Here is a 14,995-nt window from a genome sequence, read left to right as displayed (position 1 = left end):
TACAAAACAAGATTGTTAACCCAGAACTATTTGTTTTGGTCCACAAAATTATTAACTTACATGTTTATTCTCTGCATTGTTTGGTTAAAAGCAACATGTAAACAACTATTATGTACTCCAATGTTTTTGAGTCAATGTAGAAATTATAGTTTTTCTCGGAGGTCTTTCTAATGATGTTTTCTTGTCTGTTCCACAGATTTCTTACTATTCTATAGATTATAAGACCCTCTTTTTTTACAAAGAAAAACAAAGGCACTTTTAAGAGCCACTCTCTTACTTGTTTCAATCTCTCTCTCTCATTCTCACACACAAACACCTTCATATCTGTATTGTGTGTCTATTGTCTGTATTGTTTGTATTTATTTGTGAAACATGTCTAACAACCCAAGGGTCTTTGATGATCCCAGTAAGGTCAGGGGCCATATGGCTGCTGAAATTAGTAATGCTCTTCTCTGTGAGGCCAAGGTGAGACAAATTTTGATTAACTCACTCCCATGTCTATGAAAATCACTATTGATATTGCACACTATTTGTTTGTATCTTTGTTGTAGTTTTTGTTGAAGTATGATGTTCTAGTCATGTATTGTGAATTGCTGTAGTGTGATATGTTTCTGACTTTTACTAACCTTTGAAAGTTGTGCACTATACTTCTATTTTGTAACATGGTCTTTTTTATTGTATGTTGCTTAGAAAAAAATATCCATTAAGTAATCCTAAGCATAAGGTAGGCTGATATTGTATTTGAAGAAAATTGCAATTTTTCTCATATAGGCTGCAATGGCAATGGAAAGCTCTGCCATTCCTCAAAAAAGAAAGAGGACTAGGAGAAAGAAATTGGTCACAAGCAGTCGTGAGAAACGTCAGAGAGCACAATGCGCTGCATTGGGTTAGTTGTTTACTGCACTGTTGTCATAGTTCAATAATGATAATTCACTAAATGTTGGTGGGTGGAAAGATGGTGTGAGCCTACTTTGACGGATGTGTGATGAAATTTTGTGAATTTTCTTGACTAAAATAGATGATAATGTAAGACCCTGATAGACTAGATAACCAAATGTGTTGGCCTCTCCAGCTTCTGTAGTTTCAAGGAACCCAGTGTGTGAGGAAGTTCCAGAGTTGACTGCACGTCTTGGTGAGTATGTCTGTATTATCCCTATGACTACATTTCCTATTCATAACATGGTTTGTGATACCATTACTGTAAGTGTTTACCATGGGCAAGTCCAAATACATTAAACCAACATTGAGCGGTGGCATAGTCAAAGGCAAATTTTCAGACATAATTATTTTCATAGTGAACTTTGCTCAGTTGAAGGGTGTAACAGTTATTTAGTTATTTTTTGAAAGTTGGAAAGGGACAGGTTCGAGTCTCAGTTCTGGCAGGGATTGTAGGTGGGGTGAGTGAATAACCAGCAGAGCTCTGATTGAGGTGAGACATTTAAGCAAGGCAATCCCCCCAACTTTAAGCAATCGCCCAACTGCTCCCCGGGCGCCGTAGCATTGGCTGCCCACTGTTCTGGGGGTGTGTTCACGGTCTGTATGTGCATGTTTGTTCACTACTCACTGGTGTGTGTGTGCACTTTCCAGGTATGGGTCACCATACTTGGCCACACGTCACGTCCTTTCCTTTCCTTTTTCTTCAGAAACACGTATTCAAGAGTTGAGGGGAACTCTTACCTCAGTTGAGTATCCGGTGGCAACTGAAAAGACAGTGTGGGCACAACGACAGGTGCTTGCGGATGTAAGAGCAAAAACAGCTAGGCCAGTGCCAGAGGTGGGTAGTAACGAGTTACATTTACTTCGTTACATTTACTTGAGTACATTTTTTGGGTAACTAATACTTTTAGAGTATATTTTAAAATGGGTACTTTTACTCTTACTCAAGTATATTTTTAGAGAAAAAACGGTACTTTTACTTCGTTACTGTGGGCGACTCTCCTCTCGTTACTGTATCTTAATGCAATACAAGTTAAAAATGATTCGGTTTATTCCAAACACGCCGTCTACTTTTCTCTGGGCAATGAACGATGCCCATTCGCGAATGATTAATTCTTTTGAGTCGATTCTGTTTAAAGGCTTTATCAAACCAGTTGGCAAACCAGTGAATCGGTTCGCGAATCAGTTTGAATGATTCGTTCAGTTCACTGCCGCACGCGCTGAGTCTCTGAAGCGGTTCTCACTCAGATAACAGAGAGTTTAAGAACATCAAGAGCGCTGAAGACGTGGCTTTGGATGTACAGTCAGTTGAAAGCAAATCTGCAAAGGCTTGTTTGCTAGAGCTATATGAAGATCTTTTATTAGATGAACACCGCGTGTGCTGTGTACTGTTCCACAGGTATAGGCCACGATACCACTATGACATTACCAGTTTGTTGTACATGTACCTTACATTAAATACAATGTATAATTTATAAATTAAATAAGCTGTCACAGAGTATGAAATGAACACCCGCGGAACCGCGTTAGCTCTGCGCAGCGGCGCGCGGCCTGTTCTAGACACAATTAATATTCATATTTTTACAATATTTACGCTTGCAAACATATAGGCTACATTTGTTTACATTTTGCAGAACAGAAGATCCGTCAATATGCATTTGTTTCGTTATGTTCAGAGCAGTCATGTGAGGCGTTTTCAGAGGTTTCAGTGACAGAGGTTATAGGATAATACATAATTAATTTACTTTAAAATATAATTTAATTCAGTGATGCAAATCAGAATTTTCATCAGCTGTTACTCCAGTTTTCGGAGTCATATGATCCTTCAGAAATCATTATAATATATTGATTTATTACCAGTGTTGGAAACAGTTTTGCTGCTTAATATTTTTTGGAACCTGTGACATTTTGTTCAGTATTCTTTGATGAATAGAAAGCTAAAAAGAGCAGCCCTGATAATAAATCAACATGATTTCTGAAGGATTATGTGTCTCTGAAGACTGGGGTAAAGGCTGATGAAAATTCTGATTTGCATCACTGAAATAAATTACATTAAAATATATATATATATTTTGAACGGCAATGTGTGTGTGTATACACGTACACATACACATTACATAAATGTAATCTATATATCTAAATAAAAATAGATTATATTCAGTATATGATCCAAAGTAGGGGTGTGCGATATGACGATTTTTGATCGTGGACGATAAAAATGTCTCCACGATCTGCTTTTTAAGAAATATCGTAGTATCGTGCTACAGAACACATTGTGTCAAATACAGTTCTGGCGCCGCCGTCTCTATGTACTGTACAACACCACATACAGCAGTAGAGTTACTCTGACAGGACACTGCACTTATTCGCGATCGCAAAAGTACATTATTTGCACACAAGCCTTGCTGGTTAAATGTTTAATTCGCGCGCTGGTCTGACGTGCGCTTGTTCTGAGCGCATACCTGAAGCACGCGCACTAAAACGCCTGTCTAACAGCACCTGATTACTCAACTAAGTTATATTTTGCGCTAATACTGTCAAAACACACAAGGTTTACATACAGACTGAGTTGGTTATCTCTAAAATGAAAGTAAATAGTTAAGAGAGAAACGGATGCGTGCCTGTACTGTATATTAGATGCGTGCAGCTCTTAAAGGGACAGGACACTAAACATGCTGTCGACTGTCATTAAAGGGATAGTTCACCCTAAAATTTAATTTCTGTCATTATTTACTCAGTGGAAAACCAAACAGTTGCTGGTCCACATTGACTTTGATAGTAGGAAAGAAAAATCCTATGGAAGTCACTGAGGACCAGCAACTGTTTGGTTTTCCACCTTCTTCAAAATAGCATTTATAAATGTTCAGCACAAGAAAGAAACTCATTCCGGTTTAAAACAACTTTTGAGTAAATGATGATATAAAAATACAACATTATGACAGAATTGACAGAATATTAATTTGTGGGGGAACTATTCATTTAACGTTAACAAAACAACAAAACGCAAAAGAGAAAAATCACTCACTATTCTTGACTGAAAAACTTTAATACAGTTGCTTTAGGAATCAGTCTATCTAGTGTTTTATTTTTATATTTGTTCATTTAATTTCATTGAATGCTCTGCTAAATACACCTATTGTACCTGGAAATAAAGCACTGTTTGTTTTATTTGTATATTATGTGTATTTGTAATGTGTATCTTTGTTCTTATTTTTTAATAAGAAAAATAAAATAATGACAAAGATTTTTTATCTTCGCCCACTTTGGCCTAAATATCTGCCATGCATCTTTGTCTTTCTAGTTTGGCTGTAATGCTCAGACAACTTGTAAAACCAAAATAGTAAAACTAACAAAGAATTGTGATAAAAATCGTGAATCGTGATATTTCTATAAAAAATCGTGATATGATATTTTTCCCATATCGCCCACCCCTAATCCAAAGTAACTAGTAACTAACTACTTGAGTAGTTTTTTTATCCGATACTTTTTTACTCTTACTCAAGTAACTATTCAGACTATTACTTTTACTTTTACTTGAGTAAATATTTCTAGAAGTACTTTTACTTTTACTTGAGTACATTTTTGGGGTACTCTACCCACCTCTGGCCAGTGCTCCTTGATGCCAAACTCTCTGCTGAAAGAGTCATCGAGCACATTTGCAACAAATGCCATGCTGGAGAGGCTGTCATTAGGTGCCTGGATTGTGTTCCACTGGACACAGAGTTTCTATGTGGAAGCTGTGACAACCCACAAAAGAATGTGTTTCATAACAGGGAGGCAATATTTCATGGCTACTTGGAGCCTATTCCCCCTACAAAGGCTGTGGTGTTAGATGACAATGGCCATCCTCACTTTTGTGAACAGGGTATGTTCATTCAGCAATTTTTGTTGACTAGTAAAGAGTAATTCCACAAATATTCTTTGTTGATAGAATTTGTCAATGGAAAATGTTTCAACTGTTAACTTTAATCAGTCTGACTAAAGAGCTCCCGAGCTCGTCAATCAGTAGATCGTGTACACAAGTTCGGTCACTGGTAAGTTCCCTGACTAACTGCACATTGATCACTCGAATTACAGTGACGTGATTACAGCGTCAATGGACAACATAGTAGAGCGTCATCACTGGAATTAATAAACAACAGGCAGGACAGGCAGAATTTTATATTATTTTTTATTCTCTTTAAACACATCATTCTGTTACATGTTCTTACTACATTTGAGCCGAATGTTAATTATAAATGATAATTAGATGTGTTTATTGCCTGTTTAGTGATGTCTGTTTATGTTGAAATATACAAAAAAAAAACGTGGTTTATGTTTCACGCTTCAGAAATATGACGTTATTTCCGGTAAGGGAGCATAGTGAGCACCGATGCTCCCTAGTTTTTGTGGTGCATTGTGGGATTTTTTTAGGGAACGAACGTTCAAGTGCACTGGAAATATTTTACGATTGAGACAGGCCTTAAAATGGCCTGATCAGTGCCCTTACTACTAAACAAGGGAGCTGACGAGACGCACCCATAGTTTTTGTTTATTTTTGAGTGGGTTTGTGTTTGAAATGTGCTAAAACAGTTTTCTTTTAAAAGAAAACCGTGATAATGGCATATCTATTTTGTTGATGTTGGGTTTGAATTACTAATATGACAAGCCTATAGTTATGCTGTAGAGATTGAGGAAAAATGTAACAACTTCTTGCATTGCAGTGTGTCGATTGCCCTTGCCCACACAGAGAGCAATATGTGAGTGCACCCATGAGATTGAGGTCACCACTGGGAAGCATATTTCAGTGGTCACCATGGATGGTAAGTTTGGAGAGTCCTGCTTTTTGTTTTATAGTACCACAGAACTTAACAAGTTAAAGCTTTTCTCTTAAGAAACAGATACCAGTTACCAAATGTACCAATGTTACCAATGCTAATGCCTTATTAAATACTACCTATTACCAATCACCTTTGTATCTCTGTATGAAATGAAGAATGGACTGGTGAGTTGGATTTGTAAAACAGTTGGATTTATAAATCATAGTCCTGTGTGTCTCTTTTTTCACAGGACGATACGATGTCTGTTTGCCCCGTAAGGTTTGCCCTATCTGCTTTGCGGAATGGACTCCGGGGGTGAAAGACCTTCTGAACTACCGTTACTGGCCAAGCACCACCAGCTACCAGACACTGTATCGTTTTGATATCTTTGAAGCTTTTGCACACATGAAGGTATCTGCTCCTTCAATGTCAAGACATGCCTTTTTAAAGCTGCTGGAGCACCAATCTGTTCAGGCTGGAAGGGTAAATCTGCATGAATCATATTGTAATATAGAATTATATTACTGTACCTATAATATTGTGGGTATGTTTCTTTTTAATAAACATTAATCAAACTTTTTTATGTCATAGCCAGGGAATATCTGTGCAGACACCTTTCAGAAAAGCTTTTTTGAATATTGTTTTTGCAAACACACGGAAGAGGTGATGTGCGATGTCAATAGCTTTTATTGTCCAGCATGTCACCCAGACATGTTGGCGGTATGTTGTGATGGCAATCGCAAACATTATCGCTTTAGAAAATCAAGGGTGTATGTACACACACACACATTAATTCATTAATTCATATCAAAAGAACATAGATATAGTAGAGTAATGTCTGGTCAGTTAAAATATATATATATATTTTTTTCCATGGACAGGACTGAGGAACCCTCTCTATATGCAGGGTTATTTCTTGCCCAGGATGAGGAGGTATCGGCCTTCCTGAACAACATCAGAGGCAGCAGCATGACAAGAGTACATCAAAGATTACATATCATGACAGTATTTATACTGTTTATGTTTGTCTGTGTTTGGTGTTTATTTGGTAACGCAAGTAATATCTGACTTCACAGGCAAATGACAGTGGGATGTGCGGTGTCTCGAGGTTCAGGGCAAGTAAGGAGACATCAAAAAAATCATCCTCCAAACTAGATGAAGAGGGCATTCAAGTGGCAGTCTGCAGGTATATGGGTAGGCCAGAAGCATGCAATTGTACAGATGACACTTGTCAGTCATGGTGTGTAAACACATTTGTTTATAAATCTATCTGAAAGTCATGTTTATTTCCTTATGGGAATCTCCTCAACAGATTTTATTTTATTTTTTTGCTAAAAAGATGAAGTTAGTCACCTGTGTACAGAATTATGGGCAAGTGTGTGTGTGTGTGTGCCTGGTATTCATCACATTATGGGGACCAAATATCCCCACAAAGATAGGAATACCAGTAAATTTTCATCTTGTGGGGACATTTTTTAGGTCCCCATGAGGAATCAAGCTTCTAAATCACACAGAATGGAGTGTACCGAAAATCTAAAAATGCAGAGAGTTTCCTGTGAGGGGTAGGTTTAGGTGTAGGGTTGGTGTAGGGCGATAGAAAATACGGTTTGTACAGTAGAAAAAACATTACGCCTATGGAGTGTCCCCACAACAAATGGAAACCTCTGTGTGCGTGTGTGTGCACACATGGAATTAATGTTTGAATAGGTTTTGGATAGCTTTTATTTCCCCAGATCTTACTGTGTAAGTTGATCATTAACCATATTGTCGTCTTATCTGTCAGACATGGGATATTGCTACGGGGACTGAACCACTACCGTGGTGAGATTTTTGCCTACCCAATGTTTTTGCAGAGGGAATTGTTGGGGAGGGCAAATGTCACTTTCTTCTGCATGGATGTTGTCTGCAGGTAATATCTCTCAGTTATATTGAAACTCAGTAAACCTACTGTATATTAAATGACAAATTCCTCAATTTGTTTTAGATTGATGGCCAAGCAAAGTGTTAATGCTTACTAATGCTGCACTTGTTTTTTAGGTATTGGCCATACCTAAGCAAAGTGGCTGAAGAATCATCAGATCTTCAACCGCTGATGGAAATGAGGCCATTTCTTAGTGTAGTGCATGCCAAAGCTCATACAGCGAAATGCGAGGTACAGTATCCAGCAACTAATGCAAAAAGTTAAGCATTAAAGCAATAAAGTATTGTTTATCCCAATCTAAAATTTGGGACGTGTAGCGTATATTCATTTATATATTTCATTTAAAGAAATAGTTTAATTTAGCTCAAAGGGAATTATTTAAGATTTTATATATAATTCGAACCGACTCGCTGTTTCACTGCACGAGCCGTATAACAAACTCTGCACTGGATATTAAAATCCCAAAATATAGTGAAAACACTATTTAATAGCACAGTAACAAGATTGACAGATTAAGACATTAACTTGTGAGCACAAGATACTTCTCTTTTCAATATAAATAAGATTTTATTTGTATAAACCTAAGACATAAACTAATCTAACACATGAACACAAGCATACACACATTCACACGTTGCAGAGAGAGAGAGAAAGTAAAGAAAGGATGAGTTAAGAGAATGAAAATGTGAAATCCCAAGTTTATACCAATATGTGTTATTGCCTATACATGAACAATCATCAATCACTTATTTACCCTCGCATTGAGTTTCTCAATGAGGCAAAAATTCATATTAAATGCACCAATTCAGCTAAAAGTCTGGAGTTGTTTTACTTGCGTTGCTGGGGTTCCCTTTTTGTCGTCTCTTTGCAGAAGAGAGTTTTCCCGAGGTTACTGATTGGCTGTAAGTTCAATAGTCTTTGAAGTGACGTCTTGGGCGTTGGCTCTTGGCTGAAGTTGCGGACTTGTGGGTTGTAGAAGTTTTGAGGCGGTCACAGACTCTGAGATGAGGCGTGGCGGCAAAACTTAAAGTGAGAACACGAAACTCGCAACGGAAAAGAAAATAAATTAAAGTAAAAGGATAAAGGATGTAACGAGACTATGTGTTTTCTTCTCATCGTGTTGAGTAGCAGCTGGCATGTAGGCGCAGAGCACATGGCGCTCAAAGAGCAGCGTCAAAACACTGTGGCAAAAGAGCATTTTTTTAGAGTGAACTAAGAGGGCATTTTAGGAGGAAGAGTAAGAGAGAGTTTGATGGTGTTCTGAGTTTTTAAACTCTGCTTTCAGACCGTCCCATCTGGACGTCTTGACCAATTAGATACTGTCTTTGCTTGGGGTGTTGCTCTATTCCTCCATCCAAACAATAAATCAACATGTTATCTGTTCAGTCAAAGGTCAGAACTTTGATTGATTGTAAACCTGTGATTTTCTATCACAGATTTACATGTGATGGCCATTTCTTTGACCATACGTATTGATTACTTGCCCCAAATTTGACGATCTCCTTCCGCAGTTGGAATTATCAATAAGTGTTCATTTTGTTTTAATGTTCCAAGCTGTTCTGTGAAAGAGTTGGTTGGTTGGCTTGCTTCAGACTAGTGATCTGATTTATGACATCCTGTTGCCCCTCTGGAATTCCAGCTCCTCAGGTTTCAATGTTCTTATGCATCTTAAATTTGGTAAGATTCGGTCACTGATATTCTACAGACAAAATTATAAATCAGAGATTATGATATGTTGTTTATGATATTATGCAGATAAAACATGACAACTTTAATGTTCAGAATTTTAATTTGCGCATAATCCATGATAACATAACATATTTTTGACACTACATTGCAGGTGAGATGGGGTGGCAGAAATCAGGATGGAGCAGGGAACACTATAGGAGAGGAAGTTGAACAAGTATGCTATTACTTACATTATTGTAACTATGTGGACATAGGAGACTTCACTGATACCTTTACGTGAGAGACGAGCAGAGTGTAAAGGATAAAGTACATCAGGACACCAAACAACGATCCATGCTTGCTGGAATGAGAGTCAGAACATGTAAACTGTAGTTGCAACACCCATTATTTCAGAGTAAAAACTGAAGTCAGCACTGTAGGTGTATGCATGATGCATTACCATTTCCCTCTAAGCTGCACCATTTGCCACCCCAGCCTACAAGAATTTTCAGACTGCGCAGCACACAAAATCCTTGACACTTTTTGGTTGGGACACAGGCCAGATTACAAGAACTGAATGTTGGTGACAGTGCAAAATCATTGAGTGACGTGTGATTCCTTGAAAAGTTTGCCATGCCATTGTGAGGTTTTAAAACGTAGACCAAACATCACAGGTGGCTAAGTATGTCACAGTCTAAGATTCAGCATTGTTTCCAACTTTGCAAAATCTGGCCTGATCCTTCCAATTTTGCCGTCAGTGGGTGAAATCATGTGGTCTGTTCATTCTACAGTGGAGAGCTAGTTGATGATGAGGAAATATTAGCTAAACAATAAGAAGGGCAAAATGTTCATAAAATACTTGTAATCGCAGACATAAAATGAAATATTTATGCTTGTGTGTGTGTGTTTGTTTTTGTAAGGTAATATGTATAAATTACTTTCTATATGGTTTTTACATCTAGGTCAACAGTTTTCTCTCCAGGGCAGCTCTCATCACAAAATACATGACAAAGGCAGGTTGGTATAACACATTACAATTAAGTCTTATAAAGTACTGTGATGAGTCCGTTCTGATTGCTGTGGACAGGGACTTTAAAAATGCAATTTCTCCCTCCTTAGTGAAGTCATTGTTGTGTTAAGTCATGTGTAAATGATTTTTTTTAATTGCAATGGTTTTTCCATGTAAATTGATCCTATCGTGTATGTGGATTTATTTTTTATTTGCAATTAGGGAGAGAGAATATGCTGACTCAACAGGCCATGGGGTGGAACAGAAAAAAGACAGAGAACCTCCACAAAGTATTGGCTCACAGATATATCAAAGTAAGGGCATTTTGCAATGGTCTTCTTGTCTAACACAACAACAAACCGCAGAATTGGAGCCTGGGCATCTGTAATAAGCTCATTCATCCAGTAAATTATATACATTAATAATTTCTTGATCTGGTGAAGGTTTTGGCTAAAAGCTTGCATTTTTGTGTGTGATTTATAGATCTCTGAGAGGGCAAAGCTGGAAGCTGCCAGATTCAGTGAATTGCAAAAAAACAATCACCTCACTGAACAAACAGTACAGCAGTGGGTATGTGATGTTCAGCGATGGGCACAGATACTCTCAGTAGTGGTACTTGATCCACAAACTAACTAAATGTCCCTGAAGCATCATCAGTGTCAAGGAGTGCTTTGAATTAATCATTTAGTCTAGCCCAAAATACAATGAGTGAACAGGTGGGAAAATGAATCTGATATCTAAAAATTCCTGGGTGTAATCCTCCAGGGCACGATTCCCATGACAGATGAGAAGGAGACAAGCTCACAGTGTGTTGCTCGATCCATCACGTGGGTTCTGGCAGGGATGAGGTGAGGTGAGACTTTAAGGCAGCAGTTTATTTACAAATACATATTAGAAACATGGCAGAAGTCCAGACCAGAGAACAGAACAGAGAGGAGCTCAGAAAACGCAATTGCCATAATTTATTTTGTGGTCACTTTTGTCTCTGCTGAATTTCTCAAGATCCAGGAAATGAATATGTGCATTTGTCATTACAGTAATATGTTATTGCTGAGCTTTCCCTCTAAAGGATCCTTCAGTTTACTGTCAATTTGCGCTTCTGTTGTTTTTGCTACAGATCAAAAGAAGACAGTGCAAGTGATGGAGAGAGAATCAGTCACTTTATATCCTGGTGTAGCAAATCCAGATGATTTGATGATATGGTATTTTAATGACATTCCCATCGCTGAAATCACTGGACATCCTAATAAGATCTGTTCAGATGTTCAGTGTAAAGATGGTGATGAGAGATTCAGAGACAGACTGAAGCTGGATCATCAGACTGGATCTGTGACCATCACAAACACCAGAACCACAGGCTCTGGACTTTATAAACTGCAGATCACCAGCAGCAGCAGCAGTATTATTAGGAACTTCAGCATTGCTGTCTATAGTGAGTATGAGTTAGTCATTCAATGACTCAGCAGTTATTTCTACTGGTCTTTTCAGGCCAGTGTCTCAGATTTCTACTTGTTTGACCAATATTTTCACTGGCTTTATGTTGGATGTTGCTTAAAAAAATGAACTCCATGGTATCCTCAATTACTAAATGTATAACTCATTCTCACAGTTTTTTGTCAAAACCTCATGTAGGTTACATTAACCCTGCAAACATGTATATCAGAAGAGAACATTTTATAAGTAGATGAGGTTCAAAGGCAGTGGATCAGTGGATGCGAGATAAAGTTACAATGCAGAACTGGTCTGCTCCAGAAAGTTAAAATCTTCAGATCAAAAGTTCTATAGTAAATATGCATTTTCTTACTATGTTCATTTTCCATTTTCAGCTAAAAGAAAATAGTTGTTCAGTCGTGATTGTCATTTCTATTTAAGTCATCATCATGAAGTGTGATGTTCTACTTCATCATCATTCACATTTACTCTCTATTAGATTTGCTGATGATTTATGTTTGTTATAAATCAGATTAATTACTGTCTCCTTCTATTCACTACAGATTCACCTGTAGAAACTCAAGGACTGGATCTAATTGCATGTGATATGATAGGAGTATTTGTTGGTCCAGTCCTGCTGGTGCTGACAGTGGCTGTTGTTGTTGGTATAAAATGCTGTAAGTTCTGTTTGTTTCTGTGACTACAAACCAGAAAAGCAAATTCAGCTTCAAAACGTAAGATTAGGAGAAACAGAGTATTAGTTAATCATGTGATTTTCTTTGAAATAACTGTTTGTTGCTATGGGTTGTGGGTAGAAGGAAGCTAACAATAAATTAAGTTTTCTATTAGATTGTGTTTTATTAACATCTACACCCAATAATGCAACAACAGTAATTTTTATTGTACAGTGTGACAAAAATTACGCTGTATTGATGTGCGCATGCCCAGTAAATGAATCTGTGTAACATCTAGCCTTAACCGTTGCTATGGTTCCTAACAAGTCATCACCTGTTCATCATTTGCGCTTTATCACCCTGTGTATTTAAGTTCCTCCTTTTCATTCAGTTGGTGTCTGGTATTGTGTGTGGACACGCTAAATTTGTGGAAACATGTTTGAACCTTTTTCTTCCTCTGAACCTGATCGTGACATAGCCTATAAAGCATCTGTTTTTGTGCGAAATCATATCATGATCCTCGTCCTAAACACAGGTTTCCAGAATACCCTTCATTTTAAGATATTTGGTCTATTTTAAATCATCTGTTCATTTTTAACAATCTTTTATTGCAGTTATTTGATTTGAAATGCATATGTCCAGTGATATGAGTGGATTCTTTACTGTTAGAAAAATATTCAATTGGTTTATTCCGAGAAGAATCAGTATTTTCACGTTTCTGTTTATCCATTCCTTCTGTATTATTACCGTTCAGAAACCGGTTTGAGTAGAAAAAAAATACTGATTAACATTTTTTTGTTGTTGTTTTGTTTTTTGCCTAATAATAATAAGTACAGCACGAAGAGCCTTAGTTTGGTATCTTTCGTCTAGCCAATACAGCATAATATTTTATAGCAAGATTTTTTTGCCTAAATGTATTAAACAAAAAACAAAAGTGTCAACGCTTTAAAGAAATTAAAATGTTTTTTTTTTTTTCAAAAAATGTGAAAATGTTTGCTTCATGGTTAAAAATATGCTACTCATATCCCAGCTAACAAGTTTTGGTTCCCAGAACATTCCCAAGAATGTTCCCTATTGGTTAGCCAGGATAGTTTTCGTAACGTAAATATAACGTTTCCTTTAGGTTAGGGGAACGCTCCGGGAACGTTCGCCTAACCTAAAGGGAACATTCTATTTAAGATTCTATTTAAGGTCATTTCATTCCTTGAACCAGTTCAGAGCCCTGCTGTTACGCATTATTTATTGGCGATTGCTCATTACTATACAGCCAATGATCCTGATTTTTTTCTGTTTTCTCTTTTCCTTCTTGTGTGTTTTTCAGGTTCTACTGACAACAGAAGGAGTGATTTAGAGAAGATGGACATTAATTTATTGTGAGGTTTTCAGCAGCTTCAATATTAAAGTACAGCATATGTTTCAAGATGTGTTTCATATCATCTCAAGTGCTCACACTGTGCAAGCTCGTCCTTGATCATTAATTTAACCTCTTAAGGTAAATCTAATATAAATACAGTAGTCACTCGTGAGCACAAATGTAGCTAGGACAGAATGTTGCAATTAGTGCTATTGGTTTATTATTAAACCACAGAGTTATTATTATTTTGTATTATTTTGACAGATTGGGTCAACGGTTTCAGTCCACAAATTCACCAAAACCCACCCAAAAGTTTCCTTGCCAAAAAAATGTGACAGAATTGTATTACCATGTCAATCAAGATTGATAAGGACCATTTTATCTCTTTAAAATAAAACAATGATGACAAAATATAATTAAAGCATTGCTTTTTTGTATCTATCTTTTTTATGTTCATTGTAAATATATAAATTTAGGCTAAATAAAATATAGATTTAAGAATGTAAGTCAATCATGATGCCTATTTTTGTCATGCCAGCGGTAAAATACTGTCATTTGTACCATAGATTTTGTCATGCTATAAATAAATAAGAGCTGGACATTGAAAATTTTATGAAACTCATTTTTTTATAAGCTATTCAAATGCTGTAAATGATATGTGCATATAAAGATGTTTTATTTTGTGGTAAAAGACAAACAATCGCATGCCTCTCCATGAGCAGAATATGTATAGACGTATTTTTTGTTTTCATTAACTTTGCATCAGCCTATATAAACAATGAACATGAAAGATATTTGTATGTTCATGTGATAAATGCCAATAAAAAACATTTGATTAATTCATCATAAATGAATTCTTTGGATACACACCTTAAGTATTAATGAAATATCAGGAAATGTATATGTGCATAAAGTATATATGTTCTTCTGGTTCTTATTAAGACTTTAAAAGGGTCCACCTGAATCTCCAGGTGTGCCCTTGTTTTTTCTCCAGGTGATCAAATAGATGATGCATCTGTGATAATGATAAAGAGGAAATTATGTCACCTTACACACAGGTTTAGAAATAATCATGCGAGGCAAATATACCAAAATTAAATGGCAATTTAATGACATTCGCAAAAGATCTTTGAGTAAGATCTGTTCTAATGCTCAGTGTGATAGGAGATTCAGAGACAGATGATCTCACCATCACAAACATCA

The 14,995-nt window shown here is 36.8% G+C and overlaps 1 protein-coding gene across 1 annotated transcript; it reads left to right on the top strand.

Annotated features, from left to right (window-relative positions):
• The first annotated feature begins 275 nt into the window (after window positions 1–275).
• Window positions 276–14,634, top strand: LOC306875044 (uncharacterized protein). Its single transcript, XM_079425420.1, has 16 exons — window positions 276–886; window positions 1,073–1,132; window positions 1,644–1,774; window positions 5,640–5,738; window positions 5,986–6,713; window positions 6,812–6,921; window positions 7,519–7,644; window positions 7,773–7,887; window positions 9,497–9,559; window positions 10,287–10,341; window positions 10,556–10,647; window positions 10,817–10,903; window positions 11,099–11,181; window positions 11,451–11,765; window positions 12,328–12,441; window positions 13,760–14,634. Exons 5-14 carry the CDS (start codon window positions 6,570–6,572, stop codon window positions 11,521–11,523), a joined length of 948 nt encoding a protein of 315 aa, XP_079281546.1. The 5' UTR covers window positions 276–886; window positions 1,073–1,132; window positions 1,644–1,774; window positions 5,640–5,738; window positions 5,986–6,569; the 3' UTR covers window positions 11,524–11,765; window positions 12,328–12,441; window positions 13,760–14,634.
• The last annotated feature ends 361 nt before the right edge of the window (window positions 14,635–14,995 follow it).

The sequence above is a fragment of the Barbus barbus genome (assembly GCF_936440315.1).
Source record: "Barbus barbus genome assembly, chromosome: 9".
In the NCBI taxonomy this organism is placed as follows: domain Eukaryota; kingdom Metazoa; phylum Chordata; class Actinopteri; order Cypriniformes; family Cyprinidae; genus Barbus; species Barbus barbus.
Note: the sequence above shows the minus strand (reverse complement) of the source record. Positions and strands in the feature narration are given on the sequence as shown.

Excerpts from the sequence above, each read along its gene's own strand:
- LOC306875044 (XM_079425420.1), top strand. The coding sequence starts at position 6,570 with ATGTCTGGTCAGTTAAAATATATATATATATTTTTTTCCATGGACAGG. Across the intron at positions 9,560-10,286 it reads TAGGAGAGGAAGTTGAACAA|GTCAACAGTTTTCTCTCCAG; the intron begins GTATGCTATTAC and ends TTTTACATCTAG. Across the intron at positions 10,648-10,816 it reads TGGCTCACAGATATATCAAA|ATCTCTGAGAGGGCAAAGCT; the intron begins GTAAGGGCATTT and ends TGTGATTTATAG.